The sequence below is a fragment of the Bufo bufo genome, chromosome 5 (assembly GCF_905171765.1).
Source record: "Bufo bufo chromosome 5, aBufBuf1.1, whole genome shotgun sequence".
Taxonomy (NCBI): domain Eukaryota; kingdom Metazoa; phylum Chordata; class Amphibia; order Anura; family Bufonidae; genus Bufo; species Bufo bufo.
In genome coordinates this window covers 482,752,948-482,770,881 of record NC_053393.1, presented here as the reverse complement: position 1 = coordinate 482,770,881, position 17,934 = coordinate 482,752,948, and the positions used below count along the sequence as shown (strand labels likewise).

The window sequence follows — 17,934 nt, the reverse complement described above, 5'->3', positions numbered from 1 at the left end:
TACATTAGGAAATGAATGATGCAACTAGTGATATACTGCATGGATTCATTTTTGAACAGCTTGTGTGTCAATTTTATTTATTTTTTACATACATTTCCAGATCACCAGTTTCAGGACTAAACCAATGCTACCATATGCCACCTGGTTGTGCACCTCCCCTATAGATGAATACCACACTGTAATGACCTTCATACAGAAGTCTTTCATGCGATGCTCTTCGTCTGCTTGGCTACAATAGACGTTGGAATCCTTCGCTGTGACTGTGGCTATATAAAAATGTGTCTCGTTTCATCCAAAATCGCTCTAATCTATTTTGGCTGCGGAACAATCACAAATTAACGACTTCTGCATTAGAATTTCAATCGTCGCCTCAGTAAAAGTTTTAAGCGCCTGTTAATGCCCTCGACATCCGGGATTATTGCTTTATTATTACCTAGCTAAATACAAATTGAATACAAAAAGGGCTACTTAATGCCAGCAGCAATTCTAGGATAATGGCTAATTTTTACCGTATCTTCTAACTGTAATTATAGAAAGGTTTAGGTCACCCAGGCAGAAACTCTGAAATATACAATGCCTGTCCAAGGAAGAGATTCATAAAAGTCAAGACACTCGAAGCAAACAAGAGAGGCATGCTAGATAAGAGTCAGGGAACAGCTGGGTTTATACATGCACCACTCCGATCAATCCATCAAAATCTGCATGACCATGGTCTAACTGGTAAGGACGGCGTTCCTCCAGCCCCAGCATTTACAGGACATAATAAGAGAGCAAACACCTCAGTCCCATATCCTCTTATCTGCAGATCCAAATAATAAGAATGTGACAATGGCATTAATCATTAGCCGCCCACCCTGGGAACTTACCTGCGCTTCCCCGAGATCATTATTAACCACAGTAAAGTTTAACCCAAGATCTTCCACATCCTCTTCATAGCTCTTCAGGAACAGTAAGTTCTTGTACATTTCTGGATCCAGAGAAGCCAGGTGGTGGATGTCCACGTCAGCGCTGGTGCCAAGTAACTTGGATAGGAAGAAACTGGCAAAGGGCAGCTCCACAAGCATGTTCTCATACAGTGCCTGCAGGAGTAGACGTTCAAAGACCATTAATATTAGACCGCATGAATATTGGATTTGTGTCAATTCACGTCTGTTTGCATAAAATACAGTATATACTATAGTAGCATGGTCTGAATTTACTCTTAAATATAAACATACTCAGTGTGACTATCGGGATGTCAGACCGAAGTGGCATATCAGGGACATAGGAGAAAAAAAATAGGATTTAAAAGGGTTGTCTTATCGGAGACATTGCTAAGATATGCCACCAATGTCAGATAGGTGTAGGACTCAGAGGTGGGACCCACATCTATCTCCAAAGCAGGACTCATGGAGTGAGTGGAGAGCAGACATACCCTCCATTAATTTCCATGAGAGCTCTGAAAATAGCCAAGCACACTCGCTCTGCTTTTTCCAGAGCACCCATAGACATGAATGGAGAGGATGCTGAACATGCATGGTGTGATCTCCTTAACTTTCACAGCCCGTTTTAGAGATAGATGCAGGTCTTCGAGGTGGGACCTGCATCTATCTGGCTTTGATGGCATATCCTAGTCAGAGGAGACAACCCCTTTAAAAGAAAAAAAGGAGGCAGACAATAACACAAGTAATTTCAGTCAAAGATGACCAGTTGAAAAAGATCCAACATGACCCATAACTTTTTGGGTAGGCAGTCACTGTACTTGCACAAGGCCATACTGGGTTGAAGTTCCTTCAGTCATTGGTGTACTATAATTCCAAGTGCCGACATGATATCCCTTTGTGTGACAAATAGGTGATTGATATATATATATATATATATATATATATATTATAATAATCACAGGTCGGCGCTGCTGTTTGAAGTCGCGGTGCACGAGTCTATGGGATGGCGTCCCAATGTAGAATTTGCAGAAAAGACCGGCACTCGCTGTAGATAAATCTTGTATTTCGGTGGTACGTCACAGACTTATAAGTCTGATGAAGGTGCGGTAGCACCGAAACGCGTCACTTATTGCCTGTATATGTGACTGAATAAATACAAGATTTATCTACAGCGAGTGCCGGTCTTTTCTGCAAAGTATATATATATATATATCACTTTTTTCTTTTTCTATACACATCATGTCTGCCTTTCACTAGACGTGGTCCCCAAACAGTGGCTTGGGAGTTACATGTGTCTCACAACCACATGCTGTGTGGCTCTCCATGGCAGTCCTGAGTTATGATCATATCTACTGGCAATTAACATTTTTGCAGACCTAACCTAAAATTACCACCAAACAGCGCCAAATTGGATGGTATAATACTAGAATATTTAAATATTTCAGTTTAATTTTTTTATTTACCAGCAAATGTTTGCAATTTCATGTTTTTTTTTTCTCCGCATTCAAAATAGATCTCTACTTTTGAATTGGCTGTTCCCTCTGACCATCATTGTTTATTTTTGCAGATGACACCAAACTTTGTAATACGGTACAGTCTATGGAAGATGTTAATAATTTACAAGCTGACTTGAACAAACCTACTGTTTGGGCCTCCACTTGGCAAATGAGGTTCAATATAGATAAATGTAAAGTTATGCATTTGGGGGCAAATAATCTGCAAGCAGCATATATCCTAGGGGGAGTAAAACTGGGAGAGTCACTTATTGAGAAGGATCTGGGTGTATTAGTAGAACATAGACTAAATAACAGCATGCAATGCCAGCCAGCTGCCTCTAAGGCCAACAGAATTTTGTTTTGTATTAAAAGGGGTATGAACTTGTGGGACAGGCATGTAATATTGCCACTATACAAAGCATTGGTGCGGCCTCAACTGGAATATGCGGTTCAGTTCTGGGCACCAGTCCATAGAAAGGATGCTCTGGAGTTAGAAAAAGTGCAAAGGAGAGCGACTAAACTCATAAAGGGCCTGGAAGAACTTAGCTATGAGCAAAGATTAAAAGAACTGAATTTTTTTAGCCTTGAAAAAAAGACGTCTAAGGGGGGGGACACGTGATTAACCTGTAAAATATACACTGCTCAAAAAAATAAAGGGAACACTTAAACAACACAATGTAACTCCAAGTCAATCACACTTCAGTGAAATCAAACTGTCCACTTAGGAAGCAACACTAAGTGACAATCAATTTCACATGCTGTTGTGCAAATGGGATAGACAACAGGTGGAAATTATAGGCAATTAGCAAGACACCCCCAATAAAGGAGTGGTTCTGCAGGTGGTGACTACAGACAACTTCTCAGTTCCTATGCTTCCTGGCTGATGTTTTGGTCACTTTTGAATGCTGGCGGTGCTTTCACTCTAGTGGTAGCATGAGACGGAGTCTACAACCCACACGAGTGGCTCAGGTAGTGCAGCTTATCCAGGATGGCACATCAATGCGAGCTGTGGCAAGAAGGTTTGCTGTGTCTGTCAGCGTAGTGTCCAGAGCATGGAGGTGCTACCAGGAGACAGGCCAGTACATCAGGAGACGTGGAGGAGGCCGTACGAGGGCAACAACCCAGCAGCAGGACCGCTACCTCCGCCTTTGTGCAAGGAGGAACAGGAGGAGCACTGCCAGAGCCCTGCAAAATGATCTCCAGCAGGCCACAAATGTGCATGTGTCTGCTCAAACGGTCAGAAACAGACTCCATGAGGGTGATATGAGGGCCCGACGTCCACAGGTGGGGGTTGTGCTTACAGCCCAACACTGTGCAGGACGTTTGGCATTTGCCAGAGAACACCAAGATTGGAAAATTCGCCACTGGCGCCCTGTGCTCTTCACAGATGAAAGCAGGTTCACACTGAGCACATGTGACAGACGTGACAGAGTCTGGAGACGCTGTGGAGAACGTTCTGCTGCCTGCAACATCCTCCAGCATGACCGGTTTGGCATTGGGTCAGTAATGGTGTGGGGTGGCATTTCTTTGGAGGGCCGCACAGCCCTCCATGTGCTCGCCAGAGGTAGCCTGACTGCCATTAGGTACCGAGATGAGATCCTCAGACCCCTTGTGAGACCATATGCTGGTGCGGTTGGCCCTGGGTTCCTCCTAATGCAAGACAATGCTAGACCTCATGTGGCTAGAGTGTGTCAGCAGTTCCTGCAAGACGAAGGCATTGATGCTATGGACTGGCCCGCCCGTTCCCCAGACCTGAATGCAAGCACATCTGGGACATCATGTCTCGCTCTATCCACTAACGTCACGTTGCACCACAGACTGTCCAGGAGTTGGCAGATGCTTTAGTCCAGGTCTGGGAGGAGATCCCTCAGGAGACCGTCCGCCACCTCATCAGGAGCATGCACAGGTGTTGTAGGGAGGTCATACAGGCACGTGGAGGCCACACACACTACTGAGCCTCATTTTGACTTGTTTTAAGGACATTACAAAGTTGGATCAGCCTGTAGTGTGTTTTTCCACTTTAATTTTGAGTGTAACTCAAAATCCAGACCTCCATGGGTTGAAAAATTTGTTTCCATTTTTTTTATTTTTGTGTGATTTTGTTGTCAGCACATTCAACTATGTAAAGAGCAAAGTATTTCAGAAGAATATTTAATTAACTCAGATCTAGGATGTGTTATTTTTGTGTTCCCTTTATTTTTTTGAGCAGTGTATAAACGGACTATACACAAAATATCAAGGGAAGCTATTCTGTGTTAAACCCCCTTAAAAAAACAAGGAGCCACTCCCTACACCTGGAGAAAAAAAAATTCAGTCATAAGAAGCGACAAGCATTCTTTACAGTAAGGGCTGTGAATCTCTGGAATAGCTGCAGGTGCTGGTCACAGCAAATACAGGAAATGGCTTCAAAAAAGGTTTAGATGCATTTTTAATTCAAAATAACATTGAGGCTTATGACAATTTATATAAATCTTGTTCTATACACCCTTTCCCTTTGGCCCAAACCCTTTTTAAAAGGAAGATGGACATTGATCAAGGGATTTGTTCCGTGGATCAATATAGTAGGATTACAGGTTGGACTTGATGGACTTTTGTCTTTTTCCAACCTTAACAACTATGTAACTGAAATCTGAATATGGCTCACAACATACAAAAGGTTGGGGACCTCCATGCTAGACCCATAACTGAAGTATTGTAGTACACCAATGACTAAAGAGACTTCAACCCAGTATATATATATATATATATATATATATATATATATATATATCTCTTTACAACCTTTGCTAACATGACATTAGCCATGCCCATAGGCAGAACAGTCAATATAACGGTAATATACAATCAATGTTTGTATAACTTGCATGGCAGAGCTGTGCATCCATTTTATCTGATCAGATGGCCTTGTTAAGTGAACCATTTTCACAATTTCATTGCAACTGCTATACAAGGCTTGAGGTTTTAATCATGTCTAAATTAACTTCAGCTATCATTAACCCAGCTAATATGCCAAGGCCTACAAACCTGAGTTGACCCCAACATGTTTGCACGGCTGCAGCCTTGTAGGAAACAAAGCTAATAAAGGCTCATTTATGATCACTGAAGTGTTTGGCAATAAGGACGGTCATTACTTCAATCACTGTGATCTGATGAACTGGAGAAACTTAAAGGGAGCTTGTCACCATGAAAAGTTACTGAAATCTATAGGGAGCACATTATAGAGCAGGAAGAGCTGAGCAGATTGATATATAGTTTTGTAGAAAAGATTGAGTAAAACATAAGTAAAAGTTTAGTAATTTCTACATTTAAACCTCTGCACTTTCTGAGCTCATGTAGAAGGTCCGGAGCAGTGGTTGACAGCGTTCCCTGTATAAATGCATACACACACACACAGAGCTGTCAATCACTGACTACTAAGCTCAGCAGAGATATAAATGTATAAATTACAAGTTTTCCTGAATCTTTTCCCACAAAACTATGTATCAATATGCTCAGCTCCTCCTGCTCTATAACATGCTGCCTGCAGACTGCACTGCATTTTCATGGTGTCAGGTTCTCTTTAAGGTCTCAATACACATTAGAAAAATGGATGATAACCAAAATCAATGTTTTAGCCCATCAACGTAATTGGTGCCAGAACTAGACAGCTCGGATCACTGTGTAGTCAGCCAAACTGGTTACTTGTCACAGGTTAAGGGGGAGGGAAAACACCAAATACACACCACAACGAATAGACAACAATCTAGGCCACAAAAGCTAAGGAAGAGGGATGGTGACCTTCTAGTAATCTCTAGGCCTTTACCTAACTCCTGCCAGTATGAGCAGATCCTGATGGTGGAAATACTCATACACCGGATACCTAAAGCCCTGCTAAAGCTAACGAGCCCTAGGATAGGTAGCAGGGGATGAGACAGCGGGTTCCTTCCAGAATGAAGGAACTTGTGTCTCCCTGAAGCCTAGAAACAACACACACCAGATAATAAGAAACAGCGAAGGCAACAAGTACTTATCTTAGAGATGTATGGAGAAGCAGGGGATCCAAGACAAACCAGCACTAGCAACTCCAAGCAGAAACTATCAACCGCATGGTCAGCAGTGTGAGGCGGATCTAAATAGAGCCTCATCACTGATAACGAGCGGCACCTGAGGAGAGGTGAGATCCTGCCAAACAACAACATACATAGAGGAAAACAAAGAGACCTGTCAGATAGCCTCACGTGCAGCAAGTCTATCCGATATTTCTAACCTCACTCACAGGAGAGACTGTGACCGTACCCCCCTTCTACAGGGGGCTCCGGACACCCAAGACCGACTTTATCAGGATGCGCCCTGTGAAAGGCCCTCACAAGGCGACTGGCATTCACGTCGGTTGCAGGAACCCACATTCTTTCCTCTGGACCGTAACCCTTCCAGTGCACGAGGTACTGAAGAGATCCACGAAGAATACATGAGTTCACTATCCTGGCAATCGGAAACTCAAGATTACCATCCACCATGACAAGAGGTGGTGGCAGGGAGGACGGTACAGCAGGTTCAACATATCTTTTCAGCAATGACTTGTGAAACACATTATGAATCTTCAAAGCCTGCGGAAGCTCAAGACGAAAAGCAACCGGATTAATAATGGCAGAGATCTTGGATGGCCCAATAAACTTTGGCCCCAACTTCCAAGAGGGTACCTTCAACTTAATGTTTCTTGTGGACAGCCACACAGAATCACCTACTCTCGGGTCCGGACCACTCACACGTCTCTTGTCAGCCATACGTTTATACTTTTTGCCTATTTTATTTAAAATAGTTTTGAATCTTCTGCCAAATAGATGACAACGGAGAGCAGAATCTTTCCTCTTCAGGTATACCAGACGTCTCAGTACCAAAAAATGTGCCAAACTGCGGATGGAACCCATATGCACCAAAAAACGGCGACTTATCAGTGGACTCCTGTCTACAGTTATTTATGGCAAGCTCGGCCAATGACAAAAATGAAGACCACTCAAATGAAGACAAAACATCTCAAATAAGTCTCCAGATTCTGGTTAGTGCGCTCAGTCTGCCCGTTCGACTGAGGATGAAAGGCCGAAGAGAAGGACAATTGGACACCCAGACGAGTACAGAACGCCTTCCAGAATCTGGAAACAAATTGAGTCCCTCTATGCCGTGTAGTTTCACAATGTTATCGACAAACACTTGAGCAAGAGTTTTGGCATTAGGTAAACCTGATAATGGTATAAAGTGTGCCATCTTGCTGAAGTGTTCAACAACCACCAGAATCCGTTTTCCCAAAAGAATTAGGCAAATCTGTGATAAAGTCCATGGACAAATGAGTCCGGAGTCGGGATGGGATAGAAAAGGGAAGTAGGGAGATCCTGAAGGTCGAGTATAAGCCACCTTAGCACGCGCACAAGTCTCACAAGCTGCCACATAGCCCTCAACACATTTACGTAACCCTGGCCACCAGAATCTTTGAGAAATGAGATCCACAGTGGATCTGCTCCCAGGGTGTCCCGTAAGAATAGTATTGTGATGTTCCTTAAACACCTTGTGTCGTAGTTCCGAAGGGACAAACAACTTCCCTGGAGGACAGGAATCGGGTGTCTCTCCCTGGGCCTCCAACACCTCTGGCTCAAGTTCAGGATAAAGGGCGGATACAACCACCCCATCAGCCAATATCGGAGCAGGATCCTCTGAATCACCCCCACCGGGAAAGCTACGCGACAAGGCATTCGCCTTTACGTTTTTAGGCCCAGGACGATGAGACAATGAAATTAAATCTAGTAAAAAACAGCGACCATCTGGCCTGCCTTCGGTTCAGATGTTTAGCCGATTGCAGGTAGGCCAGATTTTTGTAATCAGTAATTACCGTAAAGGGATGAATCGCTCCTTCCAACCAATGTCGCCACTCTTCAAAAGACAATTTAATGGCCAACAATTACATCATAATTTCTTTCGGCAGAAGAGAGTTTTTTAGAGAAAAAAGCACAAGGGCGCCATTTGCTAGTAAAAGAACCCTGCGACAAGACCGCTCCCATCGCTACCTCTGATGCGTCAACTTCCATAATAAATGGTTGTGACACATCCGGTTGCACCAGAATAGGAGCAGAAGCAAAATATTCCTTTATTGCTGAAAAAGCATGCAATGCTTCTTCAGACCAGACTGAGAAATCCGCACCTTTCTTAGTCATATCAGTTAATGGTTTAACAACAGTTGAGTAATTCAAGATAAATTTACGGTAAAAGTTGGTGAACCCCAAAAATCGCATGAGTGCCTTCAGATCTTTGGGTCGATCCCAGTCCAACACAGCCCGGACTTTTTTCGGATCCATACGAAAACCCGAAGATGAGAGTAGGTACCCCAGGAATTGCACTTCAGGGACTGCAAATACACACTTCTCCATTTTGGCATACAATTTATTCTCTCTTAGGATCTGTAAGACCTATCTCATGTGATCCTTATGCGTCTCCATATCCATTAAAATATCATCCAGATAAAACACCAGATGATGAAAGATGTCATTGATGAAGTGTTGAAAAACCGCAGGAGCATTGGACAAACCAAAAGGCATGACCAGATTCTCAAAATGACCCTCAGGAGTATTAAAGGCTATTTTCCATTCGTCCCCTTCCCTGACTCTTATCAGATTATACGCCCCCCCTCAAATCCAACATAGGGAACACCTTGGTACCGACAATCTGATTAAATAATTCTGGGATCAAAGGAAGGGGACAGGGATCCTGGATAGTGATGCGATTAAGCTCACGGAAGTCCAAACATGGCCTAAGAGTTCCATCCCTTTTTTTAACAAAGAAGAACCCCGCCGCCATTGGTGATTTGGATGGTCTTTAGCCATGATATACTCTCGCATGGCTACTCTTTCGGGTTCAGAAAGATTATACAACCGAGACTTTGGCAATCTAGCTCCGGGAATAAAGTTGACGGGGCAATCATACTCCCGATGAGGAGGCAACTCCTGGTCTCCACCCTTAGAGAATACATCAAAAAAATCCAAAAAGGAAAGGAGGTAACATTTTAGTAGTTACAACAGAAAGCGACGTGCTAAGACAGTTGTGAAGGCAGAAATCACTCCAATCGAGAATCTGTCTCGCTTGCCAATCGATAGTAGGGTTATGTTTGGATAACCATGGTAAACCTAACACCAAAGGAGCAGGCAAACCCTCCAGCACAAAACATGAAATGGATTCAATATGAGAATCTCCCACCTTTAGGCGAATGTCCTGCACCATTTGAGACAGACACTTTTGAGAGAGGGGTGGAATCTTTTGGAACAACAGAAATATTTTTGGATAATGCGCTTGTTGTCAAACCAAGAATACGGACAAATTGGCCATCCACTAAGTTAACCCCTTCCCCACTGTCAATAAATACTTCCATTTCCACAGTTTTGGAATCTAGCGGCACCTTGGCAGGCAGGAGAAATCGGGTACTACCGGTAAAAGACAAAAGCACATTCTCAATTTCCCTAGCCACACTACTAAGAGTGAGAAGAGGACTAGGCACATTAGGACTTTTTTTTCCCTTTTCACCTTGATGTTTAACATAAGGACATACGTTAACAAAATCTCCTCATATTGGGGGGCCTAGGGGAGATTTGGATAGATAGGGATAGTTGGTACCTGATCTTCTTGAAGCTAGGGGGGGGAGAAGGAGGGTGGGAATTTTATGGATTATCTCTTGTTATGTGTATAATGAATCTTTGAACATTGGAATTGTACAATGTAACTGACTGATGAATCAGATTGTATCTGATGGAAATATGAATACTGAATCTATGATAATTGGATTGATAAATCAAAATAAATAAAAAAATTGGTTTAAAAAAAAAAAAAAAAAAATGTCCTCCTTGACCACAGAAAAAGCAAAGTCTTTTCTTTACCTTAAAGTTTTTATCACCTGGTCCAGGTGTGACCTGACCAATTGCATTGAGCGTCACCTTTCAGCAAGGAAATAATAATCCCCACTCTCTGACTCTCGTCCCCAGAAGAGCTAGGACGCAGTCTGAAATATACAGTCGTGGCCAAAAGTTTTTAGAATTACATAAATATTGGAAATTGGAAAAGTTGCTGCTTAAGTTTTTATAATAGCAATTTGCATATACTCCAGAATGTTATGAAGAGTGATGAGATGAATTGCATAGTCCTTCTTTGCCATGAAAATTAACTTAATCCCCCAAAAACTTTCCACTGCATTTCATTGCTGTCATTAAAGGACCTGCTGAGATCATTTCAGTAATCGTCTTGTTAAAGGGAGTCTTTCACGCCGATTCACCGTATTAACCTAATAACAGACTTATGTCCACGGCATCCCCCCTATTAAAACTGTGCTTACCGTATGTTGCTTGCTATCATCGTTCTGCCGAAAAACACTTTTAATCCATATGCAAATTAGGCTGTGAAGGTGCCCAGGCCCCTGGGTCATTTTCATACGAATCCACTCCCCCTCCGCCGCGTCAGCCCGCCCTTGGTCTCTGCTCTAACCTCCCTCCTCCCGTCCGTAATCCCGAGCATGCGCCGATTACCGCGATATCGGCACGTGCGCATTGAATGACCACAGTCTGGCCGGGGCATCACAGATTACCGTGCGCATGCGTCGGCACCGGCCTAACTTACGTTCTTGCCGTAATGCGCTGTGATTTATTTTTTAACAATGGAACTCTATGGTGAACGGATGCCACTGTATGGCATCAGTCTGAGGCATCTGTTTAACGTATACATTTTTTGTATACGTTAAAAGGATGGGAAAAACGTGATATAAAACCCAACCTAAGAAAATCGCTTTACAGCAGCCCCGTGGTCCATAGATACAATGGTCAGGAGGAGACCTCAAAGACTTCTATGGGACAGTTTTCTAGGCATGCTCTGTGACCTGTGGAGAGGTCATTGTACAAGGAAATAATAGATAAGATTTGACAAAATCACCTATTGCGAATGAAGCATCCTCTTATCTGTCATTATAATCCTGCCTTTAATGATATCACCTCTGTGTATAGATAAGCAGGTAAAGACTGTATTAGACATCCTGATGCTGCAAGCGATTGTCGGGAGGGAAGCGTTTCCTCCCGGAAGTCGCCAGATAGCTAGCAGAGGAGACCGCAGATGTCCTCCGCAGCATGGGGAGGAGCGATCGTTAATGCCATCACTTGTCCCCATGTAGAACAGCAGTGTGCCAGCGGCAGATCATGATCACACAGCACTATCTGCCGCTGGCAAATCCAGATCTTTTAGCATGCTCGTTCATCGGGCAATCAGAGGCAGGATTACACTGCCAGATGATCGCTAACTATATATTCTTAACAGCAGTAAAGTGATCTGTACAGAACAAGAAGTAGCGCCAATAATTTGGCTTAGTGGCAAACTGCAGGATTTTATGTTTTTTGCTTAAATATAGATATTGACATTGAAAATTAAAAATAACATCACCAAAAATTCTTATAAAATGTTAAACTTAAAAATGTGATTTAAATAATAAGCCATTTTCTAATGACACATTTCCTATAAGGTACCGTACATTATTAAAGTTTTCGAAGAGTTTTGTTTTTTAAAATATTTTTTATCTCATCGGTAGGGATCCAATACCCGTGACCTCCCCCCGATCAGCTGTTTGAGAAAGCAGCGGTGCTCGCAGCCATTGCTAGCTGACTGGTGGGGCCCCAGCACTCCACCGACTGTGTAGCTCCGTCGCTCACTTCAATGGAAGCAGCTCTGCAGTGATGAGCGCTGTCCACTACAATGTCGACGATGCGGTTGAGTTCTGGAGAACACAGAACAGCAGATTGTTGGGGTGCAGGGTGTCGGACCCCAGCCGATCAGCTAGTGATGGCTACCATGAGGATAGGCCATCACTTGGCTAGGCAAACCCTCTAATGACCGGTACAGTTACAACTGACTACAAAAATATAGCAGTAGTAAGAACAGCCCAAGGTAAATAGAGCTCCATGTAGGAAATCACGGTTTATTCAAGCCGTGTGTGCGAAATTCCTGTGTGTGCAAAAACAAACGGGGAGCGCGAAGGAAAAGCTCTATTCTGCAGCCATCGCAAGGTCATTGTTTGCTATACGGAGAACAAAGCCTCCATTGTAACCAAATGTATGGATGTAGGAACACTACCTGGATGAAAACAACAAATTACCTCCATGACTCAGAGTCTAAAAGCAGAAAATGACCCCACGTTGCCCTTCCCTTTCCACCTTAAAGATAAAATAAAAAAATACCTAAGAAGTCAGGTTTAAAGATTTCGCATTGAAGTCTAAATAAATGATGGTGTTAAGCGGCATGACCGCATCAGTGAAATGGATTATAAATGAAATTTCCATAATGTATGCAAAGCAAATATCCCGGCGGCCGTAAATCAAGGTATTTTCTAAACGCAGGTTAATTGTACAACTCCACAAACTGTCTATTTTTTATGCAAAATAATCCACTTTACATTTGTCACATTGGGCGTCATCCGCAGACACTTGCATCAGATGCCCTTACGGGGCCATCAATAACCCGGCTGCCGGGGAGAGAACGCCATAGGTAGATTGCAAAAACTTGTATGTTATTTTTCAAGTGTCCGTCTCCTGCGAGTGTTTATTGCCAGGGAGGGTGCCAAAATGATTTGAAATAAAACGGATTAATTATGGTAGAAGCCTTTTAATATAAGAGAGTGAGCGGCGAATGTGATTAATTCAAATTGTGTTGCTATCACGAGAATGGATGGGGACAACATCGCGGCCCGTCGCTGCTGGCTGCCAAAGAACTTGGGTAATTTACTGCATTAAGAATCAATAAAAAAAATAATGCTTTTCAAATGCATCGCAATCAATCTGGAGGCAGTTACACAGCAAACATTTATATTTCCATCTAATAACTATATAAACTCGCCAACCCTACTCTACACCAGCTTTCCAGAGATTAAGTGTGAATAGAGTCACTACATTTCCACTTTCAGTAATTTTTATGGCTTTTGGTAGGAGATCTAAAAGCCGCACCAATTAGAAATGGTGCTGTTGAATGGGCACGGACCACAATATGAATATATGGAGGAATGAACTATACCAATCTAATCGGGAGGGGGGTGATCTAACAGTAATGGGGGGCTAGTGGTGGATGACGACATTTAGAAGTACATTCCTGGGGCTGAATTCACAATACAGATTGCATTGTGTGCTCCGTAGGCTACTCATTCAACCGACGGAAGCCAAATATAAGGCGCTGATTTGTGACCCTCTACGTGTAAAAACTAAAGTTGCAAGCCCACAACGCTGTTGTGCTTTAACTTAGGCGCATGTGGCATTTGTATTCCGCCCTTGCCACTTTCTGAAAAGGGGGGCTCTGTGGGGGTGGGATGGAGGAGTGGAATGAGTGCGACCATCAGCCCCAGGACATTTACTATCTTTATGCCAGTTTACCGGTGTAAATGACAACTGAAATGTACTCAAGCTAGATGCTGGAGTAGTCCAGGCGCACGGACTGCCAGAGGATGCATCTAATTTACGGTCATTATAAATTAAGCACATCCTCTGGGGGCTCGGGAGATATAAAAAAAAAACTGGCATAAAACTCTGGCCTTTAATTAATGAATCCCAGTGTCTTCTGAGCCTCCATCCAACTGGTATACTTATGGGTATACTTGTATTCAGCTGAATAGAATAGCGAAGTCTGCCATGCTATTCCATACAGAGGAATTCAGCAAAAAGTATACCAGGTCGGTATACATTAAAAAACGTTAAAAAATTATAAAATGGGACTCCATGGGTGAAAAGCTATTGTATGCCTGTGTAGTGGCATAAATCGGAGGTACATGCCGGGAAACGCCCCAGATGTATACCTCCAACATGCACTGAAGATGCAGAGTAAATTGATCCTTCGTTATACAGGACTGAAAAAGCGCCCATTGCCTGACTCAACTGCTTATATTGACCAATCACAGGGCAGCATTCATTTTTCCAAAGCAGTATGAGACATGTAAGCCGAGCTCTGACTGGCTGCTATGAGCACAAACACCATTTGACAACTGAGGCCCGACATAAGTAAAAACAGTGAGACCTCTTTGAGATAAACTGCACTGAAAAGTGGTCTTCTCAAAGAAGGTGCTGGTGGAGCTGAAAGTCTTTCACACAAAAGCTGCTCTGGATTTTCCGTTTGAAATGACTGGGATTAAATGTTGTGTGCAAAGTTGATCCTCTGAATGCTGCGTGCATACAAGGGCAGATTGGCCACAGACTCCACAGGGAAATCTCGCCGTGCAGCCCCTGTCAAGCATCAGGTCTGTACTGCGCATGCGCCAATTTCCAAAGCGACTGTGCAGGTGCGAGAGCACTCGGCCAGGTGAGATGACATCGCCAGCCTGGCCCTGTCACTCACGGCAAGGGGGGTTGGTTGGTTGCAGTGTTATGCACGATACAGGGCAGAGCTTTTGGTGTGATGAGGTGCAAGGGTGCTGCCCCTGTTGCACCAAAGAGTTCATTTGTATATCAGAATAGACATGATTTCTCTGCAATGGAGCCACAGATCTGGATGAAACATTTGAATCAGCAGAACAGAAGGAATCTGACAATGCTCTTTGTTGAATACTGATGTATGTGCTGACAGATTCCCTTTAAGGGTCCATTCACACGTCCGAAGAATGGGTCCGCATCCGTTCCGCTATTTTGCGGAATGGGTGCAGACCCATTCATTTTCAATGGGGCCGGAATGTGCTGTCCGCATCCGCACTTCCGCATCCGTGCTTCCGTTTCCGCCAAAAAAATAATAGAACATGTCCTATTCTTGTCCGCAATTGCGGAATGCACATTGCCAGTGTCCGTGTTCTGCGGATCCGCAGAACACTTACAGACGTGTGAATAGACCCTAAGGCAGGGACCAGCAACCTCCGGCACTCCAGCTGTTCTAAAACTACAACTCCCACAATCCTCCTTTCACTTCTGTGGGAATAACAAGAACAGCCGAGTAAGTTTGTAGGCTGGGATTTGTAGTTTTGCAGCAGCTGGAGTGCCCTGCTTTAAGGGCTCATGCACATGACCGTATTTTTGGTCCGCATATGATCCACATTTTTTGCGGATAAGATGTGGACCCATTCATTTAAACGGGGCAGCAATAAAAATTCTGTATGTCCGTTCCCCGGCTCCGCAAAACAGAGGAGTATGTCCAATTCTTGTCCGTTTTGTGGCTTCATATCTTATGCAGCTTTATATCTACTCCCCTATTTTCCCAAGATGACTAGACCATTGCACAAAACCAGCACTTTTACCTTTTGTGTCACCCCTATCTCCTTATAGATTGTAAGCTCTTGCGAGCAGGGCCCTCATTCCTCTTGTTCTAATTATTGACTTGTCTGTTGCTGTATTATTACATGAACCCCTGATTGTAAAGCGCTGTGGAATATGTTGGCGCTACACAAATAAAGATTATTATTATTATTATTATAGGATATTGCATACAACTACTCCACATTCACAACTCATCCTGAAAAAGTGGCAATTTCCTTCTCATGTGCAAGGGACTCATGGGACTATTGTTTTTAGATGTAAGGCTTCCAGGAACTGCAGGCCATCACGATCCGGATTAATGGAGTATTACTGTTCATATGGTGGTAACAGGCCAAGCGCGGTCTATCAGAGAGGTTAACAACTGCATCATTGCTGTGAAATAACACAGATTTGACTCGACTTTATTAGCCGCACAAACAACCCTGCGGAATGATAGATCTACCCCATAAATGTTTCCATAAACATAAAAACTAGATAAAAAATAAAAAGGAATTTACTATAGAATTTCAAGAAAAAAAAAAAAAAGAACAACTTTGTTCACTGTTATTAAACGCCAATATTAAATCCCAAAAGTCACAGCAAAGCAGAAAGTTCAGATGGTGCAATTATGGAGGGGCATTAATTCTGCTAATACTCTCCAGTTAAGTAGGCGACGCTTTCTCCAGCAGATCGCCATGTTATTACCGTACGTATACCGTACTTTAAGTGTTTATTTATTCGCTGTCCACAGGGCTGATTTACAGGCAATAAAATGCAATCACTTCACAAGCCTAAAGGAGGAATCATTTGCTAATGGAACTTTTAGCAGATATGGGACCACGGACATGAGGTAATTCTTCTCAGGAAGGGACCGCGTTCTACTTTATCACGGTAAACATTCACTAACGTATACATTAAGGAAAAGTTAAATACATTATGACCTCATAAATATTCCAATCAGTCAATAGGCTACTTAGTGTTAAAAGACCAGACTCTATCCGTCATTTAATACTTAGGTAATTATTATATATATTTAGGCTGCAGGAACGGGGTGATAATCACAGGTGCCCGAGACAAGAGGAGAACACTCATTAAAGGCTCATACACGCGACCGTATGTACTTTGCGGTCCACAGAACACGGATCCACAAAAAAAAACGAATGACATCAGTGTGACGTCTGTGTAACATCCATGTTTTTTGCGGATCCGTGGTAACAATACTTGTCCTTGTCCACAAAACAGATAAGAATAGGACATATATGGATACGGAACGCACATGGAGTCATTTCCATTTTTTTGCAGACCCATTGAAATGATTGGTCCCGCATACGGGCCGCAATAAAACCCCCGAATGGACATGGACAAAAAATATGTTTGTGTGCATGAGCAGTAAGACTCACAGTCTGTACGTTTGGTGGTACTTCAGATGCCACCTTCTATAAGATTGAAAGCCCACCGACTCCCCAAAACAGACTGCCGCATCCACTAAACATGTTTGTGGCCAGCGGCTTATCTCCAGCCAAATTGTACTGTTGTACTTATGGAAGTAGTTTCTTGCTTGGTCTGTGCAAGCAACATCTAGATCAGGGATCAGCAACCTCCGGCACTCCAGCTGTTGTGAAACTACAACTCCCAGCATGCTCCTTCCACTTCTGTGGGAGTTTAGAGAACAGCCAAGCAAGTGTGCATGATGGGAGATGTAGTTTCACAACACATAGAAGGCTACCAACCGTGGAGCTGAAAAACACAGATACCAGCCATCTGCGGATTCAGCATGGGGAGGGAGGTGTTTCTCACAGGCCTCTCCATGGGCTGAATGATCTTCTGCACTGATCAGTTTTGGACAGGGAGAAAGAGAAGTGTGCAGGAGCACAGCTCTCTCACTGATTCAGCAAGGCACTGTATGAGTGCTCTGCCAGATCCTTAAGACAGTAGTCAGGGAGGTCTGGCACTGCTGGAGTACCCTCACTACAAACTAGAAGACTCAGGCATCTTTAAGGAAGATTTGTTCCTGCTAAAAGGCAAGTCTTATAGTCCAAAAAACACTGTATATTTCATCCAAAGGTAGACTAGGACCACTGCTTTCTGATTTTGGATAATGGAAATGATCCAGTATTTTTGGGATCCAAAGACAGGCCCTGTGGGATCTGGAGATTGTTCCTAAAGGACTTGTGAGAAGGTTAAAATCTTATAAGTCATAAAAAACTTCCAATAGTTCATAAAATGCCAAACACAATACGTTGGCCCGAACTATCAATTCACTACTAA

At 43.2% G+C, this 17,934-nt stretch overlaps 1 protein-coding gene and 1 long non-coding RNA gene across 2 annotated transcripts in view; one reads left to right on the top strand and one right to left on the bottom strand.

Annotated features, from left to right (window-relative positions):
- LOC121002713 overlaps positions 1–17,011 on the top strand; it is a 471,797-nt gene extending 454,786 nt beyond the window's left edge. The window contains exon 3 of the long non-coding RNA XR_005779315.1: positions 16,949–17,011. This is a non-coding gene — a long non-coding RNA (uncharacterized LOC121002713). The remainder of the gene's footprint in view (positions 1–16,948) is intronic.
- Positions 1–17,934, bottom strand: part of UBE3C (ubiquitin protein ligase E3C) — a 162,466-nt gene that overhangs the window by 20,229 nt on the left and 124,303 nt on the right. The window contains exon 20 of the mRNA XM_040434193.1: positions 867–1,079. Coding sequence (XP_040290127.1) covers positions 867–1,079 — 213 coding nt within the window. The remainder of the gene's footprint in view (positions 1–866; positions 1,080–17,934) is intronic.